Genomic DNA, 19,013 nt, shown 5'->3' with positions numbered 1-19,013 from the left:
CTACTCTGCACTACCCTAAGAACGATAAAACAGATATTACACATAAACACATATGAATTGTTAATCAGTTGCCCGAAAATAAAGTTTCAATTTTCTAATTTTAGAAATGACTAATGCCCATACAAACTTCCATCTCCTATTCCACCGGGATGATTCCAAAACGCTGAAACAGATATCCTTTTTTCCAATCAGTCACCAAAAACAAAGTTTCAAATTTCTAACACTTCCATCAAACAGACTGCCAACAAAATTTTCAACCTTAAAGGTAGAATTTCTAAAACCTTTTTATTCGCGGGGAAATACTTTTACGCAACCCGCCGACGAGGCCGGCGAGGGTGTGGGACTCCTGGCCAACCCAGACTACCCACTAAAACCCAGCGGTGCCCTCATCGCCAAAGCGGGGCGCCACGGGATCGCTTTCGCATTTTACTGCGACGCCCCGACGGTTGGCCCGCCATGTGCGTCAAAAACAAACCAACACTCTGAAGTCACCTGAACTTACAATTAGCTAGTCACTGAACAAGAAGTTAGCAACGTGAAGTTAGCTAGCCAATGAGTATAACTTCTTACGTGCGTACATAAGTACACACACACACACACACACATACACACTTATTTTTGCTTTGTTATGAATTACCATATTGAGTAGTTAATAAATTTACGATTTTCGCAAGATTACAACTACACAAAGTCTCTGCATTAAAATATCAACATTTTTATAAGTAATATCATACTTTTGATGACGGTAGTTCTACAACAAAACGCTAAGAATACGTGTTGCTCGGACGGCAATTAACGCGACACTGTCACTGTCTCCGAGATAGTCGCGTTAGAGACAGTGTCTCGACGGCTGACACCCACACACACACACAGCATAGCAATACCCATGATGAATAGAACAAAAGATGGATACAAAAAATCATGTTTATGAACAAATAATAAAGTAATTTAAAATCTATTTGAAAATTTACAAATTTTTATGGTGGAGTGTATTTAGCTCCTAAAACAATGTCATTTTTTGTTGGTCCATAAGAAAGGGTCTATCGCAAATGAATATGAATAACAAAATTTTATGATATCAATCTTTTCAATAGAAGATACCTAAAAAATCTACCTTTACAAATGTAATAAAAAGAAAAAAAGTACCCCTTCAGATTAACTGTCTAAATAAGAACTGGCTCCTGATTCACCTCAAAGAACGACGTCAACGTTTATGCCTCGACGAGACTTTCTCTTTGTAGCTTGACGTGCAAGCTGGGGTACCTCAAGGCGGCGTCCTGTCTCCTTTGCTCTTGTCAATTTTCATAAATTCAATTAATCTATCTCTTCTCTCTACCATATGTATGCAGACGATGTCCAGATTTACCGCCATTTTGCACCAGAAGATATTGTGAGCGCAGTTGATGCATTTAACTTGGATCCTGTCAACATTTTTAACTGGAGCAAACAGTACGGACTGAATGTGAACCCTGGCAAATCTTAGTTCATAATTATCTCTGGTACGGTTAAAGACCTAGGTGTGGATTTAGATGAGACATTATCTTGGTCAGTACAAATTAAAGAAGTTAGTCGGGAAACTTTTACTGAACTAAGCTCTTTACGTCACCTTAGATCTATTCTACCAATCCCTACCAAAGCTATGTTGGCAAACTCTCTTCTCCTGTCCGTTCTAGATTACGCAGATGCAAGCTATCCTAATTTGACCGAGGACAACTTAATAAGCTTGAGCGACTACAAAATCTTGCTACCCGGTTCATATATTGCCTCCACAAATTCGACATATTTCCGAATTTCGCTTAAAGCTCAAGTGACTCTCTATACTTTCTCGCCGGAACCTGCATATTCTTTCTTATTGTGTGCTATTTAATCCAAAGGCTCAGTCTTACTTAAAGGACAAAATTATGAATATCTGAGGGATGCTTCAGTATCAAAGACATCGCGAAGTCATATACTGAAGTTACCAATGCAAAAAAGTTGGTTTTTCGGTCAGTCATTTACTGTTGAATCTACAAGGCTATGGAATAATCATCCGTTTTATATAAAAGATGCTGAGTCACTACATACATTTAAGAAGTATGTAAAAAGTCACTATCTTAAACTGGAGACGACATGGACGAGTTTTTTTCTATTGTTTTTTTCTCAGAGTATATTATGTATGTATATTTTTGTCTATTATTATTATTTTTTTATATTTTAATGTTATGTATGTATGTATGTGTGTATGTGTGTATGTGTGTATGTATGTATGTATGTATGTATGTATGTAGTATGTATGTATGCATGTAAGTTTATCATATAACTAACTGCACAACCTACCCTGTCTCGGACTAATAACAAATTTATCCTTCATTTACTTGTGTGGTCTGACTGAAAATAATGGCAAAATAGCCATAACTCCTCATATTGTGCTTCACAGTCTGTAACTGTCTTTAAATATGTTTAATGTTTAAAATATTGATGTGATGTACAATATAGTATCAAAAATAAAAAAAATTAGATGACGTTAACAAAACCTTAACGAGGTCATTCGTTCAGTAGATTTTTCTTCTCATATTTTTTTCATACCGGCCGGCGGCCTTATATGAAAATCGATTATTTAGGAATAACTCCAAAAACGCACTTGTTTATCGCAATTTGTATTTTCTTGTCGAGAAAATTAGCAGTATGTTATACCTATACCTACTATCAATAATAAAGTGGCGTTCGTCTGTTATGTGTCTTGTTATTTAAACATATTTCTGCCTTAGAGAGATTTTTAATTCAGGATTATTATTGTCTTTAAAACACCCTTTCTGTTGGATAAAAAAGTAACCAATAAACATGGCTGAAATGTACTTCCACCCACAGTTATTTGTTATAATATATATAAAAGCAATTTTATGCTTTCTATACTCGAAAAACATTTGTTGACGAATCTTATTGAGAGAATAAAAACAGTAAAACTGTAAAGTAACGATCTTATTACAAACAATATAAACTTATTACAGGTATGTACACATTTATACAAATAAATAAAATTGGACTACCTGTTTGTAATATTAACATAACCGCTTTTTAATAAATGCATATGGATGTAAACACAATAACATTTACTACTTTTTTATGTTCTACAATTTTTCTCTGTCTGTCTGTCTGTTTGTTCCGGCTTATCTCTGAAACGGCTGGACCGATATTGACGGTACTTTCACTGGCAGATAGCTGATATAGTAACAAGAAACTAAGGCTACTTTTATTTTAGAAATTTATTTATTTTATAACTCTGCGGATAGAACAATAAAAAATTTTGTTAAATTCCACGTGGACGAAGTCGCGGGCACAGCTAGTTAAATATATATTTACCTACAAGCTCTTACTTCTTATTTTTTACTTGTTTCATCAATCACATCAATTGAAACCGGCATGAAACGAACCAGGACAATATTTAATTACATTTTTTTATAATTAAAAACAATTACACTTTTTTATTCCATCCAACTGCTGGCTTTGAAATACACAGGCCGAAGACGGGCAGCAGCGTCTTAGGTGCGACAAAGCCAGCTCTGCAGTCACCAACACGCCTGCCCAGCGTGGTGACTACGGGCAACACACATGAGTTCGCGTCATTTTTGGCGCGAACTTGTGGAGGTCTATGTCCACCAGTGGACTGCAATAGGCTGAAATGATAATCATGATGATGATGACACTTTTTTCTTTAATTAATCCTTTTAATAATTCCTTTCTTTTTTATTAATTTAATTTTTATCGTTATAGCGGTAGTAATAAATCTCAAAGGAGAAATACTAGAATCTATCCTATATAAATTGTTGTTTTTGATAAACCTATTGTACTTATTTTTTTTTTTTAATCAAAACATGTTGCGCTTCGTTTTATGAGTTGCGGGTGTGTTATTGAGTATAAAACGTTAAACAAATTACATCGCTTGGAAGCTACCGGCCGTAACAGTGAAAGTTTTATGCTTATATCAATTTCATTACGTTTTTATGTGAAAGATGTAATAAATTGAAGTATGGTCACTTCATACTTCTTGACCGATTTCCAAAAAGGAGGAAGTTCTCAATTCGATTGTATTTTTTCTTTGTATGTTACCACAGAACCTTTGACTGGGTGGACCGAATTTGATGATTTTTTTTTTTGTCGAAAGGTAGGTATCGAAGGTATTTTAATTGAGATCTAACAAGTACTTTTTGAGATATATCTAATAATGCGTATTTACTTGAATACTTTTTCGTCGAGCTACGTTGTATTTTACCGCATAACTTTTCACTGGGTATACCGATTTTAATTATTCGCCTTTTAATCAAAATCCGATAGTTGTCTTCTAGTTTCATTTAAATTTAGTCGAGATCTGATGACTACTTTTTAAGTAATCTTGATAACTTGTATTTACTTGAGTATATTTTCTTCCACTTACGTTGTATTACTTGTCGATGTAATTAAAGTCGGTTTTTTTTTCGTTTGCGAGCAATCACAATTATTTATTTTCAAATATTAAATCTCGATGTCGTATGTCTGTATTGCATATGCGTAGCGATATTTGTAACTAATGGAAATGACTTGCTGTACAATACAGCATATAAAGCATTGTCTTCTGAATCACTAACATTGCTGGATGAACTATTGGGAATTCAGTGGTATTTTTAATAAGGAAACGTAGTAAAAGCCACATTGCATACTTAGATACATATATGCCATGTAGGTACCTTAGTGTCAATAATATTTCTCGTCCATTATATTAGCTCTCTGTATGTTTTAATTAGTGTGAGTACAATTATGTAACGAACATTCCTTTTATAATTCAACCTTGAATCGTACCTACTTGATACTAGTATTGAGACATTTTTATTGCTCCTTGTTAAACATAGGTGATATCTCGTTGCGTTGCTTCCTGTTTCATCCGACTTTGTTGTCATTCCAATCTACTATTTATGGAATTAATGTAAGAAGCTGAACATAAATTAAAAGACTCTTAAAACTGATGTAAGAAGAGGTTGTACTACGTATTCATTTTTAGTGTAAGGAGTAATTTTACAAAGTTAGGTAATGACTAACATCTCGCGATACTAAATTAATTTTGATATTAAACAACTATGGAAGATTTCTTACGTTACATCCAGATATCCAGGATATTTTTTCAAGGTGTTCTCACTTTCTTTAAAATTAGGTAGGAGTTGACCTTCGACAAACCAAACTCCATGCAAAATAAATTTAAATTAGAAATGTATATTAGTACCAAATTTTTCCACTTTTTTTTGCTCACTTTGTAATATGAGAATATTATTAAAGTAGTTGGATTCACTTTATTTTAAACAAAATTTGTAACGAAAAATTTCGGAAAACGATCGCCTTTTTGTATAAAAAATCTTGGTGAATGGTAAATAGTCAATGAAATTGAATTTGAAATGTTTCCGGAATTTTGTTTACTAAAGCGCGAGTGAAAGTAACTGAACGAAGGTCGATGCACGTGGGAAAGGCCATAGAAAGAATAAATAAAAATCGCTGAAGGTAATAGTAATTTCCTTTATAAACTTTAAAGTTCCTAGCGCCATCTTTGGACCGTATGAGTACATCATAAACGCCATCTACCGGTGGTTGTACAAAGTAATTCGTGAAAGTTTTGAATTATTACTAAATTTCATAGTACTTCTAATAGATGGCGGTGTACTTAAAAATTACTATTTTAAATGTATAAACTGAAGTAATATTATTTAGTAATCGAGACAGTTATCAATAATCATAGTAAATTAAAAGACACTAATAAAAGCTGACTGGTGTAATCCCTTAAAAGTTGGAAGAAACGATTTCGTTTTGGACGGATTCTTAAAGTATAAAATTTCAAGTGTACCACTCATAATTGGCTGAGATGGTTGTATCACCGGTACGGTCTACAATTTGCGCGACCCGTGTATGAATTAGATATATACCTACTATATAAGTACACATTTTGAAAGAAGCTGTAAATCGCTGCTCTATTTAAATTATTTTTACGTACAAGTATATATAAATGAACTAAGATTAGAAAGGTGGTGCCTGGAACCGCAAGTGGTATATTTTTTCGAAATCGCAAAAAGCGCATCTAATTTGTTCCGTCATGTTACAATGTCTCTTACAACTTGAGAAGTTAACACGGCCACCTTAAAAAAGACCGAACTACCGAAGAATAGAAAAACTGCTGAAGCTAGCTGAAGATAACATGTAGGGAGGTAGATATAATTAACGACTCAACACGTTGAAAAATATATGGCGGCATATATCGGCTTGGAGACTTCTTATGTTCGGTCCAAACTGTGTGAGTGAGATGTTAGTACAGACTGAAACGTGATTAATAAGGTAGCCAGAGGTCTTGGGAAGGGTACTGCTGGTCAAGGTCCCTGCTGAAATTCCAAATAAAAAACAATTATTTGTATAACTTTATTGAAAACTATTGTGCGTTTGAAACAGGGATTCCAAAATCTTCATACGGTTTTCATACAATTTTTATTTGTTTTTATCTGGGCCACCTGGATTCCAGATAGATTTATCTAGATCACATCGCAAAGGCCCCCTTTTGAACGGAGCACCGCTAAATATATTTTATCTCCTTTATTAGTAGACTTTGTTGAAAAAAAAATACTTAATGTAGTCGAACATATTAATTATTAATATTAACCCTTCAATTTTATTTAAAAAAAACCAACTCACAACCAGCGATTATTATCTGGCAACAACGATTTGCGTGTTTGCTTTGTAAACAGACAAATTTATTGAAATCAAAAATTCCTTTAATCTATGTTATAAAAGTTAGCTATCAAGGTATTTTCATTTGTAACGAACAAATTTACAGATACAGGTACGAGTACAAGCCCACGACACGATTCGCTTCCCACGAATAATGGCGGGCGAGCCTGATGCGCAACACTGCGTCCGTGTCGCCCTGAAAACGTAACTAAGGCGACCATTTTGATGCGAAAATCTTTACAAGTGAAAAAGATTCAGGACATGTTTGTTTTATCTTATATAATATATAAATTCTCGTGTCACAATGTTAGTTACAATACTCCTCCGAAACGGCTAGACCGATTTTTATGAAATTTCGTATGCATATCGGGTAGGTCTGAGAATCGACCAAAATCTATTTTTCATAGTTATAAGGAGGGGGGGGGGATTAAGGGGGTTAATAACAAACGTGGCAAAACAACGTTTGCGGGGTCAGCTAGTTTATTTATATAATTAACACGAATCTATTTTATTATAATAAAGCGGGAAAATTTCTTTGTCTGAAAGCATCAGTCACTTTAAAAATTGTTGTTTGCAAAATGAATAACAAGTTAATAATTTTAGACCATAAAATAATGCTATAACGAATAGATGCGAAACAGTTAAAAAGCCACGAAGAATTAAATTACATTACAAAATGGATCACACCTACCGGTTTCAGTTTTTTTAAATTTAATATATACTTATATTCATAAAAATATATACATAATATATATGATTGAAATAACAATTCCGAGTTCAATGCTCAAGGTAATTTTACGTCATGAGTTACCACAGAATTGGTAATGATTTTCTTGACCACGTAAAAATGTTTATGCGGTTTTTGATTTTATTAATGCTTCAAATGTATTACTTCTATTATTCCTTACTATTATGTAAATTATTGTAGTCATCTTTCACTTCTGAGTTTATTAATTTGGTATTTAGTAATCAAGGTAAAAAATACTTACCTAATTCAACTTCATATCTACGTGAATCATCAAGTTACAATAATATAGTTAAGAGGGCGATACCACTGATTACTATTATAGAGAACAATCCCAGGCTCCCCAGATCTTTCTTACTTTCTCATATCTATATACTAATAAATAAAGAGCCACTTTTTTTGTTCGCTTATACTGCAAAAACTGCTATGCTGTGTGATTACGGTATCAAAGAATATAGCCACCCCGTCTCTTCCCGTGGGTGTCGTAAAAGGCGACTAAGGGTTAACACAGTTCCACTACTACCTTAGAACTTAAAAAGCCGATGGCGGGATAACCATCCAACTACTGGCTTTGAAATACATAGGTCGAAGACGGGCAGCAGCGTATTCGGTGCGACGAAGCCAGCCCTCCGGTCACCAACCCGCCTGCCTAATGTGGTGACTATGGGTAAAATACATGAGTTCACGCCATTTTTGGCGTGAACTTGTGGAGGCCTATGTCCAGTGTTGGACTGCGAAAGGGTGCTGTGATGTGTGACTGCAAAAACGACTAAACCGGAATAATACTTACCGGACTTATACCATAAGATGCAGCGTGTTTCGGAAAAGGTTTAATTATATGATATGTTGGTGATTACTTATTATGTAAAAGAATATGGACGGATAGAGGTCGCTAGTATAATAATAAGAAAAGTTTGGAAGGTCTGGGATCTTGGTGCATTAGATCCTGATGGTGAGCTTAATCCAGTTAGTGCTATTCATTTATCTCTGTCTAAGTAATAAAAACTGATGGAATCAATCTAAACATGAAATACATGTCAGCACTGTAGCATACTAAACAGTTATCTACAGAGCGCACGTTTTATGAAGTAGCGCACAATGTAATGCATATAAAAAGTCACATCAAAAAGTCAAATTTTAAGGGAGTATACATTTTATGCATATTACACACAATATACTTATATAAAATGATAGTTCGGAGTTTTAAGAGAGATAAATAACAGCGTTATTTAAACATCGTTTAAATTATAAAAAAATTACGAAAGTTTTTTAAAAATATTTTTGTTCTTTAATAAAATAATTACCTATACAAGTAGTTATAACTTCAAATTATCTATATCAGGAACATACTTAGTTGTGTGTATTAATAATCTCAACACATCTTAATAAATTCATTTTTTTTTAATATGTAATAAACACAAAAAAATAAGATTTTGATGTAGGTTCACACATTAGTGTGTCTATTACGTTTCAAACTATTAACAAACTCTCAAGGAAATTATTATTTGTTCACGGTGGTAATTTTAATTTATTCTCATTAGCATACCTACTGCCTTTAGATTATTATTTTAGCACTAAACAAAATTTTAAGTATGTTAATATATTTTTTACTAACATTATCAAAGAAAACAATAAATTAGTTTTTGAAAAAAAAATAACAAAAACAACACACAATAATAGGAAGGTATATAAAATGCTCTAACGTACCCATTTACATTAACATTTTAAGAGATACGAATATTTGCCCTATACTAACTTATACTTATGATGACTACTACAACTGTAATATAACACAAATCATATAGCTGCAAATGTTCGACATTGTATAAAAGATCCATAAAGAAATACATAGAGTCGTTAGTTATTAGCGGGCACGGAAATATGCCCTCCGAACGCGATCCACAACATCAAGGCGTTGCAATTAAATATGACTTTTAAGTGAAACCATGCAACAATAGTGAAACAGTTGCGAACAACAATGCTTCTGACCCCGCTCTTGCTAAACCGCCGTAGAGACGCGCTGATCGTCTTTTAAACGATCTTGCGTTAACGCTAATAACTCGTTGCGATACCTTATCAGGCCAAGGTCCGATTGCAACAAGCTTTCTAGCACTTGCCACTAGGACTCTCGGCCGGAGACCGTTAACTTCGTTCATTTGAATTCACGTCACCTTTTGACCTTTTTATAGCGTTGTGAAATACTTTTCAATGGCCATTGTATCACATCTCCGCGAATAGCATCTAACGCTAACTCCGTATCCACGATTAGCCACTAGCGATGATATTGAAACGTTAATAGTTTAACAGTTCACTGGTTGCGACCTTGTCATCCATTTAACCAGTGGTTTTCAGTCTGACATAGATAAAGATTAATGAACCGAAAACGGTATGGCGAACCTCAATTTCGGTATGATTTCACTTATTTGCACACACAGTATCGTGTTAGAAAATTTTTAATCTCACGAAACTGCAATTCGTTTGGATTTGGTTTAATTTGAACGGAAGAGGCACGCCAGTATGCGGATTGTATCGTTTATTTGTTCATTGTATGAATTTATTCATATTTGCTAATGCTTTTCATATTAAATATACTTTTTCTTGATAACGAAATCAGAATAAAGCGTAATTCAGTATTTAATTTTTATTAAAAAAAAACTATACGAAACGTTGTTTCTTACAAATGTCTGTTTATTTTAAACGTTCTTCTTTATCTTCAGTGCTGGAATGATGGGCGAGGGCCTGCTGACGCTCACATACGGCAAGCACCACGCCTGCATCCTGAACGAGGTGGGCGCAGCATGGCGCGGCGCCCGCTACTCTGACCTCGTGTTGGTGTGCGACGACGCTGTGCCATTAGCTGCACACCGCATCGTCATGGCTGCTGCTAGTCCGCTCATACGGTAAATTAATACAAATTAGTGCAATACCAAATTTTGACGTAAACTTTAAATATTTTGTACAAGTAGACAGTTTGTTGTTACCGAAATCAATTTCAACTCCTCATTCATCATCATAATCACTTCAGCCTATCGCAATCCATTCCTGGACGTAGACCTCCACAAACTCGTGCTAAAAATGTCGTGAACTCATATGTGTTGCTCATAATCACCACGCTGGGCAGGCACCTGCCTGATGAGCCGTGGTGACCGCAGGGCTGGCTTTGTCGCACCGAAGATGCTGCTGCCCGTCTTTGACCTTTTTATTCCAAAGCCATTAGTTGGATAGTTATCCTGCTATATCGGTCGGCTTTAACAGTTTCAAGGTGGTAGTGGAACTGTGTTATCCTTTAGTCGCCTCTTACAACACCCACGTAAAGAGAGGGGTTGCTATATTCTTTACTGACGTAACAATACAGCCAAAATCAATTATTCCTTACAAAATAAATTTCGAAATCATTGCAATTTATTAATATTAAACCTAAAATTATTATAATTTCAGAAAAATTCTTGATGACACACCTTTAGTTGATAATCCAGTCACAATTCACATGTCAGGCATCAGCAGCACCCTTATGAGACATCTACTCGTATTTCTGTATAGTGGACAAGCTTACATTGAGGTTAGTTGTCTTTTTAACTTAATATGTAAGTTCACTTACAAATTATCTTTAAAGCATAGTTTATAAACAATCGTTGAATTGTACAACAAACAAAAAAGCAAAACCTTATTGTTTTATTCTTTATTTCAGTCTGGTGAAATCGATGATATGCAAGAACTCTTCGAACTGCTGGAAATCAAATCGGATGTTTGGAAATCAACAAAAGAACGACAACAAGCTGAAGAGCGGAACAGATCATGCGACCGATTAAAGGGCAAAAACCTCAAAACAGACATAAATAGTAACGAAAGCAGTAAACATGATGCACCATCGGGATCCTCACATTCAGAAAGTGAAAGAGTAACACCAGGAGCAGGCTACAGCAAAGACAAAGAACAGTCAGAGTCTTTAAGTATAAAAAAAGAAAGCATGTCAAACAGTAGTAATGATGAAAGAGAAGATGATGAACCAGACGTACAAAAGAGAGAAAAGGAATGCGGCCGTGTCCCTTCACGTCGACGTAGCTCTTCAAACCCTGTTAATTTATCTTTAGCCAGAAATTCGGAGAACACAAGCAGCGAACATGATGATTCACAGGACTTAGACGTCGAAACAGTTGCGGCAAAGGTATAGACTAATTACACGATTGTAGTTTAAAGTCTAAACTATCTTTTGAGTTTTTACTAAAATATACTATTTATAACGAAATTTAAATTATAATTAGTTATAACAGACATAATATGCAATAACGTTTATTTTCAGAACATTGGACGGAGACGATCTACATCTTCAAGTCAAGAAGATCAACCACAGGAAACGGTGTACCGAAGGCAATTGTTAAGCGATCGATTAGGAAGAGGTGTTGAAAGAGCAAAACGAAAATCACATTATTTGGAACCACCCGAACTTGATTTAAGAACAGTAAAATTGGAAGATTATGCACACCTTAAGACACCTGATAATGAATTAATGGCCCTCGTTCAAACGTCACCAGAGAATTACGTAGTTACACCACATAGGAAGAGGCGAACTGGTTTTCACAATTCACCATCACAAAACCCTCCATTTGTGTCTTTTGCTCCAAGTTATCTCGAAGAAATGGCTCATTTACGATACGCCCAGGCGCCTAGTGTAGTAGCAGGTGTTGCTAGATTGGGAGCTCTACATCAACTCAGTGCTTCAGCTCCACCTTATTTACCAGAAAGAAGCGCAACGCCTCCCGCAGCAGTTCACGATGAAGCTCTCAAATATCGACCTCCGAGTGCGGGATCTTGGGGCCCTTGGCTATGTCAACCACAAATGGGTGGAGATGAACCACCATCTACAGAACACGAGCAAGGATCGAGCAAACAGGCGCCTGTCCGGGAATACCGTTGCGAATATTGCGGGAAACAATTTGGTATGTCGTGGAATCTCAAGACGCACCTAAGAGTTCACACGGGAGAAAAACCATTTGCTTGTCGGCTGTGTGTCGCTATGTTCAAACAAAAAGCACATTTGCTTAAACATTTATGTTCGGTACATCGAAACGTGATATCATCGAGTGAAAATGATGGACGAACAAATACACCTGGAAGATTTAACTGTTGTTTCTGTCAATTAACCTTTGAAGCATTACCAGAACTTATAAGACATCTTTCTGGACCGCATAATAGCCTTCTGTTAAGCAAAAATTTACACGAATGACACTTGTCTTCGTGACGCAGAAATGCGCGTTTTATTGGACTTTGAAACTTCTCTCAAATCGAGAGCTCAATTGTGATATGTGTTTAAAAAGGATATAATTTGCTAAGTGTCTTAGTTTTAAGTACAATATCGCCGAGCGATATTCATTGTGAGGCATTCGCAGACAGATCATACTGCGGGTGTGATGTAAATTTTTAATTTAAAATCACATTTGCCGAATGGGTCCAAATTGTTATAATTTGTTTAAAAATTATAATCCGGGACCAATACCTTCCGAGATAGTATTTATTTGAAAGATGTATTTTCATTAGCATAAATATTATTTAAAAGCCACCGACACATTAATTCCTTAAGAATAGAAAATAGATGTGATTGTCACAGAAAAGTTGCGAAGATTGTACAGCCTTTATCATAGGAACGTCACATTAACTACCTCCTAATTTAAATCAGTGTATCATGAATACCGGTGATGCGGTTACAACATTGACTATACACTTTAAGATTGTGCAAAAGTATGCAATCGATGTCTCTAGTCAGAATTGGAACTTAGAATTAAACAAATCATTGTGTTGTTCATTCACTTCATATGGTACAAATTGTATAATAATTATATCCCACAGCCAACTTTTGGAATCAAATGTCTCTTATATTTATGATTACATAATAAAAATATTATATTGATAATAACGAAAACTTTAAGAATGGAGTATAAAATTGTTCTCTTCACGTATAAACTTTGTTCCAATTATTAATCTGACTTGGCTTTTCGCAGCTTTTCGGACATTTAAAATCTCATTATTAGTTTTTATTACTTACGTAAAATGTAAAGTTAGAAAAGATGTGTTCGTAATGTTAAATTTGACTATGCCTTCAATTTGTTCGTGCCGTTTTATTTTCAATGTGGATGAACACCAAAGATTTGTAAAGCATTGACGTTGTTTTGGTGTTACAATTAAGAGAAATTATAGGGACCTGAATTGATTTCGATGTTTTAAACTTAACGTAACGTATTTAGGTACCAATTTAATAATCTCACGACTGTAATTAATACATTTTCTTAATAATTAATGTATCTCTTCTACAACTACTTGAGTAATTCCACTGTGAGCTGTTATACGAGCTTGATTACTATTTTTCGATTGTTTATACTATCTTAGTATTAATTAGTATGCCAACTCGGCATTATGTTCAAATTAAAATATTTTATCGCCTTATCTTTACTTTAAGCTTCGTTTAAAAAACTTTAAAGATTTCTTTAGAGCGCACTAGTATTGTGGCCAGTTATTTTTAAACTGATATCTTAGTTAAAACCGTGTGGTTGATATGTTTTTATACTTGAGTACATATGTCAATCTTTTGTTTCTTTTCCGATGCTTATTTCAAAAACCAAAAGTGATTCGTCGCTTTAATTTTAGCCAAAAGTCTTAAGTTTGATTTAAATTTGTTTCGGTTTAATTATAAAAAGATTAGATTATGTTTCAAACTTAGTACCTAAAAGTAGAATTCGAAATACTCATTATATTTTCATACACAAAATTTAGGTACCTACGAGTTGTTTTTTCAAGTAATGTATATAATCAAATATTACATAATAATTTTCGTAAAGAAAAATGAGTCTTTGTACTTCATTAAAACTAAAGTTACCATTAAATTGTTCAAAACTTAGTATAATTGACATAGTTGTCGAATCGCTTTAATGATTTCCATTATACATATTGTTACCTATCGTTATACCTGATATTTTTTATTTTATGTGTTTTGTTTTTATTGACGTAATTTTGTGATTGGGGAACAACTTAATCTTAAGCATTGTGATTTTGATTCGTTAGATGTGAGTGATAAATGTCTGTTTTTATTGTGTAAGATGGACCGAGAACGCAGTCTTCCATCGCGTTTTCCATATTTTCAATATTTTATATGTAAATATTTAGATCTAAGTGCTGCATGACAATAACGTCCGTATAACGAATCGCTGCCGTTCATACGTTTAACGTTTACTCGAACAAATTTTCTATATTTTGTACTATCTTTAATACTTCCGTAGGATATAAGACCGTTGTGATATTCCGGAGATGAGCTGGTGATGCCTTAAACAATGCAACTTATACTCGTCGAATATTTTCTTTACGTATAAATAAATATCTATCACGTCATTTGTCATTCAACATTATGTATATATATAGTGTACCCTATTCACGTTTGCCAATAAATGCAGAAATTTGTTTTATTTCCTATATTTGAACTTTTCTTATTTGTTTTAATGAAAATGAATTTAATCTTTTGATAAAGAAATGACTATACTATTCACTTTGCTAATAAATATATATAAATAGATATATTTATTTACACTAAATTTCATTCAAAAAGTTGGTTTATCGCCTTTATTTGAAAAATTGTTTGTTAATTTATTTTGTCCTTTAAATGGATTTGCTCTTTTGATAAAGAAATAAATACTATTTTACTTTTGCCACCAAATTCAGATATAAATTAATTTATCATTAAAATATCTGGCTTATTATCTTATTTTTAAAAGTTTTAGTTATTTATTTTCTGGCATTAAGTAACTTTACTCTTTTGAGCAAATACTATGGTAACTGCGAATAATGTTATAATTAGCAAAAAAGTTTTCATAAAAGTATTGATTTATTCAATTTATATTCACGAGAAGCTTTCATTCTCTTAAAAATCCCGCAATCTAATTCAAGGAATGTTTCGTCATGTAATCAGAATCTTTATTACTAAAACATGACTTTAGATTATTTTGTAAATATATAGCAGTTAATCTAATGAAGAAAGAAGCTTAACTTAATCTTGTTGAACTTGAATAAAGATTGTCTCCATTAATTGTAAATTATAAAGTATTTTATAAGTTTTCACATAGTGTACAATTTTTTGTAGATATTATTTAGAATATTAACATTCTGTAAAAATGTGTTCTTACCTTAGTAAATTAAATAACGAGAATATTTTAGTTACACAACCTGATGTTTGTTTTTGACTCCTTTATTTTTTAAACTAGTGAAATTTTTAGACAGTAAAAATAAAATTCAAAATTAACTTTCTTGTACAAATTACCCACTTACCCATACCCACATCCATTTTTTGTTCCTGCCATTCACAAATAAACATTTTTTTAATACTGGTTGTAAATAATGCATAGCTTTTTTTGCGGTTAAGGAAATTATTTTTTAATATTTTTTGAGACATCTACAGCTTCATAGACATTAGATGAAATTTCTCGACGCTAAGTGCCATTAACTAAATACATTACGACACACATGCTATAACATTACATAACGTAACATGATTTATAGAGCTGGCATACGCTAGAAATAATTCAAATGCGGTTTACTATTTAGCAAAAACACAAGCCCATTGTGGTAAGAAGCCTTTTTTAAAATTATGATTTATTTCTACCACCAATCAAAACATTAGATTTGAAATATATTCGATAATTATTAGCTTACCTCAACAAAATATAAATAATAGCTTTATAGGATGTATAATGTGGTCTACGATAGCCCAAGAGCCCGCGAGGGCTACACCTTTGTTATGAGTACCAATAAGGTTGGCATGAATTATTACTAAGATAACATAATTAAATGAACTATTTTTATACGAAGGAAAGAAACTTAGGTAGGGCACAGTAGGAAATATCCTGCTTAAAATATGGAGAAGTCCGACTGGGGCGACCAGAAGAAGTACCTTACAGAAGATCTAAATAATACTGCTTTCAAACAGTTTTGTGTTCCTGTTGGTGAGTAAGGTAACCAAAACTTCTGGGGGAATTGGGGATAGGGTCGTGGTGTTGCAGACGTCTAGGTTACGGTAATCGCTTACTTATCAGGTGAGCCGAACGCTTGTTTGCTGGCCTACTTGTATTTAAAAAATGTAAAAAAGGGGAAATATTGTACAAAATCAATATCAATATCTGTTCTAGTTTAAGTATTAAAAATGAAAAGTTGAGAAGGTTTTTTTATGAGAAGTTTAAAGAGATGAACCTTATTTAGACTATATTTTTAACCGGAGCCACCCTATTTTCAAATATCATATTTTTAGATCTTTAACCTTTTGACCGCCATAGTCACTTACACTACACTTCTTTATTAAAATATGAATTTATTTATTTTTTAAATTAAGTAAAATTTATCCTTAATTAATTTCCATTTTACCTCCAATTTATTATTTTATTTTTATTATTTTTCAACGTAAGCTATTTTTTCTGACAATGGAAAATAAATGTTACGAGGGCATAAAATGTTATTAAAATGTACCGAAAATGATACATTTACAGCTTGGTATAAACGAATAATAATAATCACTCAAAGTCAATATTACCGTACTAAAGAGATAAATGGTAAAAAAATGATTTCCTTAGGAAGTAAATATGTTACTAAAATTCTTAAGATTTTATTTTACCAACTTGTTGGCTAAATGCATGACTTTTCTAAGTTACCTAAGTATAGGTAGCTGTTGAATGAAATTAATATTTAATTATAAGGTTTATAATTTTAAAGTACATAACCTCTGGGCTGCAAGCAGACAGATTGAGGCGCATAGCATTATTGTCATGGCAACTTGTTGATTTCGAAAGCGTAAAAACAAAGCCTTAGAGTAATAAGAAATCATAATAACAGATTCAGAGTTGAATCCTAACTCCTTGATAACTTTGCTACATGACATCCTACTAACCTACCGGTAGTAATAGAATTGCGAAAGTTTTCTTCTAAGTTTAATATATGGGTGTTTTTTACATTTTCTCGCCAAAACTACTTACCTGATTGTAACGAAACTTAGTAAATAGGTAGTTAAAGATCAAAAATATAACACACAGCATCACAAGATTCCCACTGGATTGAAATTTACACAAGTTAAACCACGTGACGCAATAATATTCTTCAACCGTCTTTGTTTTTCCAAAGTCTACAAAGATTATTGCTGGGTCGATATTATCTAGCTTTGCTCATACCTACACCTACGTTGTGTATATCTATGTACCCATAAAGATATGGATAAATGGACCATAGCGCCGGAAATATCTTACTTAATATCAATTGATATAAACTGCAATCATGTGCAAATTAACGAGATTTTTCTAGAATATTTAAAAAATAATTTCGCATCGTTAGAGGTCCTATTAAGGCTACTTATGTTGCGGAGTAAACATGATCATTAGCGGACCGGTTGAAGTTGGCGTCTGTTTGTGTACTTACGACGCTTGTTTTGAAAATATTAATTATATTTGTTTAAACTATTAATAAATTATTCTTATCGTAAAACTACATCTAACAAACCTTTTTTTATTTAATATACAAACAATGTGGGCAAAAAAGCGTTCAGTCTGCTTAGTGTTAAGCGTATACCGTAGCTTAAGGAGCTCTGGCTATCATACATATGACAGGAACATTATTTGAGAACAGTAATATTAAACTCAATTGATGTGCTCCAAATTTTGAGGAAGATATGGGAAGTATCTTACTTGTGCCCAGTGCGTGCTCTGATGACACTAAATTAAACTAAACCTGAAGTCAGACGTCATTAGTACGAGAAGTTTCGAGAAATATTCTAAGATATATTTAACCATTAATCTACAGAGTGCTATCGCAGCAATTAAGCCTTTTCCTTAATTTGAGAAGGTAATTTTATCCAGCAGTTGGGTATTTTAAAGTACGCGAAGAAAATCTACTTCTATTTATCATAAACCTATAAATATGTAAGTAGTTACACCACGTTAAAATAAGCCGTACGTTCAAATCATTACCAAGGATTAGGATGTCTGGTCTTTTTGGCCTAACAAACACATCTCTGGAATAACTGCAAAACAAATAAACAATTTCGAACCTATTATATATAGAAGAATTAAAGTAATGAATACATTTTCATTTTAAATTTTCAAGGGAACCGTGAAGTATTCTAGTTCTTGATATGAACTGCCCATTCATTTAAATCGTTTGGTAATTGTAAGATTTATTCTAATATTAGCCGGCAATAAAACAGTACAGCTGATTAATCTTAAGCTCTTTCCTTCCTGAAAGAAACAATATAGACCAGTGCCGAAGCCTTTGAAAATGGTAAACAATAAAAAAAATGAACAGGATGAAACATATTAGAAAAATAAGAAAATATAATAAAAATAAATGGACAATTATTTTACGGGCGATTTGAGATCGGGATGTGGGCCGGGGGGGGGGGTGATTTTAAGATACAAATGGTTTATCACGATTTCCTGTAAAACTGCGAGTCCTATCGAAAAAAAATAAATGACTTTTTGGTTTTTAAGCATTTTTATCAAAAATCGACCGTTCCAGCGGGGATCGAACCTGCATCTCC

The 19,013-nt window shown here is 33.4% G+C and overlaps 1 protein-coding gene across 1 annotated transcript in view; it reads left to right on the top strand.

The window, feature by feature from the left end:
- LOC123655508 (transcription factor Ken) overlaps nucleotides 1-12,838 on the top strand; it is a 35,828-nt gene extending 22,990 nt beyond the window's left edge. Inside the window, exons 2-5 of the mRNA XM_045591287.1 lie at nucleotides 10,177-10,359; nucleotides 10,898-11,018; nucleotides 11,148-11,624; nucleotides 11,760-12,838. Of these exons, the coding sequence (XP_045447243.1) occupies nucleotides 10,177-10,359; nucleotides 10,898-11,018; nucleotides 11,148-11,624; nucleotides 11,760-12,683 (1,705 nt within the window). The 3' untranslated portion in view covers nucleotides 12,684-12,838. The remainder of the gene's footprint in view (nucleotides 1-10,176; nucleotides 10,360-10,897; nucleotides 11,019-11,147; nucleotides 11,625-11,759) is intronic.
- Nucleotides 12,839-19,013: the final 6,175 nt, after the last annotated feature.

Source organism: Melitaea cinxia, chromosome 1 (genome assembly GCF_905220565.1).
Source record: "Melitaea cinxia chromosome 1, ilMelCinx1.1, whole genome shotgun sequence".
Taxonomy (NCBI): Eukaryota; Metazoa; Arthropoda; class Insecta; order Lepidoptera; family Nymphalidae; genus Melitaea; species Melitaea cinxia.
The sequence above is the reverse complement of the archived record's forward strand: the minus strand, read 5'-3'. Positions and strand labels throughout refer to the sequence as shown.